General features: G+C 41.0%; 1 protein-coding gene across 1 annotated transcript; it reads right to left on the reverse strand.

Moving 5' to 3' along the window:
• Window positions 1–268: 268 nt before the first annotated feature.
• LOC122657651 (pectinesterase) lies at window positions 269–5,060 on the reverse strand. The gene is made up of 2 exons (XM_043852421.1): window positions 4,056–5,060; window positions 269–963 (listed from the first exon to the last, which is right to left on the reverse strand). Exons 1-2 carry the CDS (start codon window positions 5,050–5,052, stop codon window positions 269–271), a joined length of 1,692 nt encoding a protein of 563 aa, XP_043708356.1. The 5' UTR covers window positions 5,053–5,060.
• Window positions 5,061–7,284: the final 2,224 nt, after the last annotated feature.

A 7,284-nucleotide genomic window follows, 5' to 3' on the forward strand; every position in this document is an offset into this window, starting at 1 on the left:
ATGAGATTTAAAAACTAAAACTATAAAAAGGGTCTTTCTAGGCATCACAATGCCTAGTGAAATATAACGCGTCAATACTATTTACCCCTTGGAAATACATAGGTTAGTCCATATGATAGAAATGAAGATTAATTGAGGATGCATTACCACCTCTGATAGTCTGATACTGATACATGGTAATAGTCTGATACTGATACATGGTAACTCATGAGCTTAAGAATCAAAAACAGAAATTTGTGCTTCAAAAAGCCTTCATAGTACTACATAATTAACTGATATTAGCGGTATAGGAAATCTGAGTTCCTGGTAGCCATTCATTCCCATCAATGAAGTTGGCAACTGAGAACTGACTAACCTCAGTGTAGTTAGTGATAACCCTATAACCAGGCCACGTCACTCTTTTAGTGGTATTCGAACCAGCTCCTACATTCTTATACTCCCCATAATAAAGTGTACTCAAAGCAAAATCACCCGACCATTCTAACCAACCGGCCGGGTCGATCAGATCTTCCAAATTGCAACGTATGAACACAGTCCTTGAGTACTCTTTCCATGGTCGACCCAAGTAATTCTTGAAAGAGGATTTCACCGGAATGAGATCCGCTGCTGCTGCAACCTTGGAGTTGATTATGGAAATTCCGGTGTTCTGGTTCGGATCTTCCCTTCCCTGTGCGGTGAAGATATTCTTTTGTTCTTCGTTGGGTTTACGAGCGTAGAGGTTACAATTCTGTAACACCACAGCAGCGTTGCCGAAGACGAAGTCGACGGTGCCGTAGATATCGCATTCTCTGTAGAACTGCCGAAGGGAATGGACGTAAAGAGTGTCTTGGTAACCCACGAAGCTGCAGCGATAGAAAGCTGATAGATCAGAACCGCTTCTTAAGGCCACTGCTTGATGTTTACTGGGTCCAGCCGAGTTCTCGAAGGACATGTCCCGAGCAATGAAGCCATTTCCCACTACAGCTGTAACAGTTTTGAGTGAATAATTACTAACCAACAACAACAACAACAATCATAATCTTATTCCAATTAAATGGAGTCGGTTACATGGATCCGAAGAAACTATGACAGTAAAACACATAACAGAAGTAAGAAGAAGTACAAGAAGTAAAAGAAAGAAGAATAAAAAATAAGTAAAGGAAAAAAGAACATTCCCCTACAAGGGGTCGGCTACACGGGTCCTAGTTCTCTAAATAACTCTATCTGCGATTATACTAGGATCGAACCCTATCACATGCATATCATTTCTTACCACTTCTCCAATAGTCATTTTAGGCATACCCCTACCTCTTTTAGCTCCATCAAACTGAAACTGGACACTCTTCCTTGCCGGTGCATCCATAGATCTTCGTTGAATATGACCGTACCACCTCAAGCGGCTCCCACTAATGCCATTGTGAGTGAATTACTAAATTATTTCAAATCATTTGAGGGAAGAAAACGAAAGAACATGGATTACAACGGACAAAGTTTCGCCAAAAATTCAACGTTGTACAAAGGGTTTCATGAGGAAGGAGAAAGATGTACTCATTAGACAAAGACAGTCTTTCACAGTTTCAGATGAGCACGGAAGGAAGATGGAGTTGCAGACAGCTAATTAGTGCTAATCTACTATTGCATTTGAAATGAAGGCATGGATGAATGGTTGAATGCTCATCTTTGGGACCCATTGAGGTGGAGGGAGCATTATTGTCAATTTATCAAGCAAACCCAGTCTTTTTCTTTCATCTTCACAGTGTAAGCTACCCTACATGCTTGATTGGGAGACCCTTCTATGTCGGGGAGTGCAGGGACCAGAGAATCAGAGAATGGATCATCTCTGCACGTTCCAACAAGTGAAATAACAAAAATAGGTCAGCTGGTTGGCTCTCACATATACGTTGACTTGGTTACAAGGGGAGGAGGGGTTTTTATGAAAACAAAATTAAAATGTGATTGGCTCTAAGATGTACATTCAGCTGTTGGTACGTGCAGATGATCCATTCTCAATCAGGGTGGAATTCCACTTTTCATGGTTTCAAGGCGATCATTTGCGATCATTTCGCATTGTGTTGCACTATGTCTGGGCGTGACTTGCGGTCCTCCAACAGAGAACATTTTCCCGACTCTTAATTACAAAGATTTGGGAAAATGATGTTCAATGTTTTCCCACGCCCTATTAAGTATTAACCATGGGACCAAGATCCTTTGTAGTACCGCAGGGTGTGTGGTGCACATCCTGCGGCACTGTCAAGACCACGTGACACACATGGCTGCTGTTGTACCGTAAGATGTGCACCACACATCCGACGGTACTGTAGAAGATTTTTATCCATTAACCATGTGGTTCTTGCAGTGAGATTCACTAATTTTTCTGTGTTCCAAGACCATACCATATCCATATGGGCCCTTGCCATTTCCGCCGACGGAATGATTGATGTAGGACAAGGGATTTCCCGCATTGTAAGAGTTATAAATTCACAAAAAGAAAATAGAAAATTCTCCAAACCGTCGGTGAAAAAAGGGTAAACAATAATTTGACATTCATTGTTACTTTCTAAATACTTTTTAGGAAAGAGAACCACCCTAACCCGTGATACTTTTTTTTGTGTCCATCCTAAATAGTTAAGTTGAGAAGATCACAAATCCAACGAATCTCGCTACAAATAAAACCAGAAAACCTTCGGAGCCAAGAAGTCAACTAAGCTGTATCCCACCCCATTAGGGATTATTATCCTCTTCAATTCCTAAAGTTGATAATTTTTCCCCATTAGTGCCTATGATAAAAGAATATTATCCAACTCTATTTTTATATTGTTTGCATTTTCCCAAATATTTCCTTTATCTGTGTAGCTTGTAACTAAAAACATTTTTTTTCCATAAAACAAAAAAGAGAAAGTTTTCATACACGGTCGTGTAAGCCTAGTATGTGAGAGGGTGAGAGTTTCAAAGCATTAATTAATAGGTGGAGATTTATAACTTTTCCAATTCTTTGTGAGATACCCACTCACATATACGGCATACACAGCCGTGTATGAAAACTTTCCCCAAAGAAAAAACTAAAGACATCTTTTTTCAACAAAAAAACCCTAAAGACATCTTAGATTTGACTACCTATTTTTTTTTTTTCTTGTAATTTTCAATATGTTTTTTAGAGATATCAACAATTTAGCTGCTTCCCTAGTAAAAAAGGTGTTGTGATGTATACAATAGTATTACTTAAATCCATTCCGTGGTTGACGGAGTTAAATACTTTATCAATTATGTATTTCTCACATGTTTAGGGATAAATTGGTTAAAATAAAAAAAGGCAATAGAACACTCCTTGGGTCTCTAGAGTCTGCAGATGCACCCTGGCCAATGAGAAAACGTGTGCAACTTGGGTGGGATTTCTGTCTTTCCATTGAGGCAGAATGGTACTTTTCGATAGAACGGTTTTGTATCGTTGGTGTAGGAGCCATGCTGGCCAAGCGATCTTTTCCCCAAAATGATAGTCCCCAAAAGACAATAACTTATAGGGAAGAGTTTTTTTATCCAAAATATAGCCTCTGCGTTGATCTGAGGGCCAATGAGAGTGCATGCTGAAGCATCATCAAAGACAAACTTTTAGACTTTCTTGGAGGCAGGTGTCATTATGCCCCTCCCCATGTCTAGGTATGTCTAGGTATGTCTAGGCGTAGGCGTTTTGCTCCCGGACAGAATTCTTTTCCCATAAATTATGCATAAAAGTCATAAAACACAATTTCTATTGAATTGTTTAGAAATTTATCCTCTCAAGTGTAGTGGATCGAATCTGGTTTTCAAACCCGTGAATGGGGAATCTTCACGTATGGTATGACTCACAACCGTTCAGATGGAATATTCTCACAGAATCCCCGGCCCATCCAAGAATCTGGGACTCCAGGGCCTGCTCTGTGTCCCCTGCACCTCCATTTCACCCAGACAGTTTTTCAGACACTCACATAAACCCAGAGAACGGAACCCATCTCACCGTCGGTCGATGTTACCACTAGATAAACTCATTAAACTACTAAAACATAGAATGAATGAGAAGTGTAAATCAAATTCAAACTCACCGACAGTTGCAGATCGAAAAGTAGTCCAACCATCCACCACATTCCGGCTAGCTTTGACCACCGTCTTCTCAATTCCATCTCCGATGAACATCAACATGGTCTTCTTGCTCACCACCTCCACATTTTCCAAGTACGCACCAGCTTTTATATAAATGACGAACCTCGTCGTCGTTGAGTTAGGAGCCGCAGCCACAGCATCGCTGATTGTAGTGAAGTTCCCACTCCCATCTTTAGCCACAACCAGATCGTATTTCGTTGCGTTGATCGATGTCTGCAACAACCTTCGATCCTTCTTCGACACCCAACTCGGAAACCCATCTACCATCTTCCCGTAACCTGGAAATGCCTCTTTACTCTTGGAAGTGGAAGAGATGTTAGCGATTTTCAATTTCTTGAGCATCGCTAAGGAATTACTAACCAAACGACTGATACGGTACAATCTCTTCTCAATTTTCTTCCTCACTTTCCCGTTGCTGTAAGCGAACCCATCGAGACAAGTGTACTGGTTCGTCATTGCTCCACTCAACAGCGTCTGCAAGTCATGGTAACGCTTCAAAGTTGAGGTTTTCGATAAATCAGAGAGAGAGGATTTAAGCTCAGCAACCGTTTCGCTAAAGAGTTCGAGACAATCATCGAGAGCCCTCTTTTGGAGTGGGTCTAGAATTTTCTTTTCTTTCTTGCGAATGCTGCTGCAATTGGAAGCCGAAGAGTGGACTTCAGCCACGGTTTGGTTAACAGTGGCAGAAATGATTTGGGGGATGGATTTAGTGGCGATGTTTGGAATGGTGGAGATCGTTGAAACGCAGAGTTCTGGGTACAAGGTGCCTTCACAAGCTGAATGGGCCACTTTGAGGTGGTGGTGGATATGCCATTTTGGGGTTTTAGTGGTTTTGGGGCTCTGCTTTGATCGATTTGGTGAGAATTGTAGAAGCAACAAGAGTCCTAAAATGGGTAAGAGAGAAAAAAGAATTCTTCTTCTTCTTCTCAGAGTAGACATTGTTGATCTACAGAAACAGAGACGCTTTGCTTGCTTGATTTGCTCTGGAAGCAGAGAAGAGAGAAACACCGGTGGATAAAGAAGGGGGGACGCGGAGGAGATGTGTGTTGTCAGTATTGATCAGACTCTCTTTTGATGGGAAATAGCAAGCTAAGGCATCTCCTATGGGTTACATGCTAATTCTAAACGATCCTATCCGTTAATTCAGAATAAACCATTCTGGTGATGCATGTGGTTGGTTCTAATGTTGTAATCAAAATGATCATGGTTTTAAATCAATTCTAGGGTGGTGACGAAATTGGAAACGTATCAATCCGAAAACATCTTACTTGTTATTTATGAATTTCTCTACAAGAAAATTGGTAATTTACATCGAAGGGTTGAGGATAAGGCACCGACAGTGGGTCCCACATGAAACTTCATTCTGTATTGGGATGTGCACACGTGGGGACCAGGGAGGATTGTCGGACCAACATTGTCATTTGGCTGATGATGGTCTTCAAGCTCTTATCGGACGACCTGTGATGACTTTAACGGTTTGTTTGTTTTTTTTTAAAAAAAAGTGGGGTGGGTGATTTCAGTAATGGCTTTAATTGGATGTCACCAACCTACGTGCGTCTGCAGCTAAAACACAAGGGAATACACAAACCCTGGACGGGCCATGGAGTCCATCCATGGTTCGTGATCTCGGTATCAGTTGGATCGGATCGGATAGGTTGATATGGATCAGGATCATCCAAACTCAGGCTAGGGGTGTCAACGGGCCGGTTCGGGTCTGTTTCGGTTCGGGCTTTTCGGTTTCGGTGTGACTTTTATAGAAACCGAAACCAAACCATTAAGAAATATTCGGTTTCGGTGCGGTTTTGGTTTCGGTGCGGTTTGGTTTCGTGTCGGCTTCGGTTTATGATAACGGATTGATATCGGTTTGGATTCGGTTTGGTACCGGTTTTATATAACTAGTAAGATCCGGTTAGTACTAATTTTTCTTCTCTTTCTCTTTTAAGTACATAAAATATTTCAAATACATATCTTTGTATCCTATGTCCTATGGCCTATGGATACAATTGGTTGATAATCCTAACAAAGGATATGAGATAAAATGAGAAACTATCACAACACATTTAGGGGCAATGGGGCATTAGGCATTTACGATTTACTCATTTATTGGGTTAGGTCCGTTCGATTTGGGTTCGGCCTAACGGTTCGCACGGTGCACCGTCGGCTAGCCCAAACCAAACCAAACCGTTTGCCTTCTCGATCCTCAAACCAAATCGAACCATTAAGAGTTCGGTCCGGCTGGTTCGGGCCGGTTTCATCGGTTCGGGTTGGGTATTGACACCCCTAACTCAGGCAAATATGATATTTTTGTCCTTATTTTCTTACAAAAAAATTAATTTTTTTATATTTTTACCCTTGTCCGTATAGCTGGATCGGATCGATATCAGGATCGATCTCAATCGATACCGATCCGATCTGGCCAAAATCGACAGATCCGATACCTCAAACTATGAGTCCATCTCAGGCATATATGATCTCTGTATGATATTAAAGGCCTATTAATGCCCACGCCTTTGCTTTATGAGCATTCTGGCTATGATACCATGGCACACTTAACAAATTCAGATTTAGGAATAATATGTTTATGGAGTCCTTTATACAAGGCTTCATGTGGATGATATCATTTTTCAACCTCCTCACTAAAAAAAATAATTTCAACTCCTTATTGGTTGTAGCATGGTTCGTAATCTTGGATCAGATCGGTTGGATCGAATCTGTATCGATCGAGGCCGATCCCGAGATTAGAACGATATGGTAAGATTTGACTGGATCGTTCCCTGGATTGGCCAACTCGGTTGAATTGGCCGATTCGATCTGATCCTTGATCGATCTAACTATTTTTTTGTTGTTGGATTTTTTACATTATCTTGACCGATATCAATCGATATTGACCAATCCGATCCGGAGATCTCAACACCCACCAACTCTGGCTGATACAAGACCCAATCCATAAAAAAAAACCGAATTTAGTGGTTTTTTGACTGATCTTGACCGATTTATACCGATCTGATCCCAATCTAGAAAGGTTTTGACCATGCCCGATATTGAGTCCGATATTTGGATTTTAAACCTTAGGTTATGGTGTGTATATTTCTTTTTACATTGCCCTTGTAGGATACACTCCCATTTTTTTTTTGGGTCTACCTATGTAATAATGTTCCATGAGATTGTGAG

This window comes from Telopea speciosissima, chromosome 4, assembly GCF_018873765.1.
Source record: "Telopea speciosissima isolate NSW1024214 ecotype Mountain lineage chromosome 4, Tspe_v1, whole genome shotgun sequence".
NCBI lineage: Eukaryota > Viridiplantae > Streptophyta > Magnoliopsida > Proteales > Proteaceae > Telopea > Telopea speciosissima.

Coding starts and splice junctions, on each gene's coding strand:
- LOC122657651 (XM_043852421.1), bottom strand. CDS start 5,052: ATGTCTACTCTGAGAAGAAGAAGAAGAATTCTTTTTTCTCTCTTACCC. Junction 964..4,055: donor TTTTCGATCTGCAACTGTCG/GTGAGTTTGAAT, acceptor AAACTGTTACAG/CTGTAGTGGGAAATGGCTTC.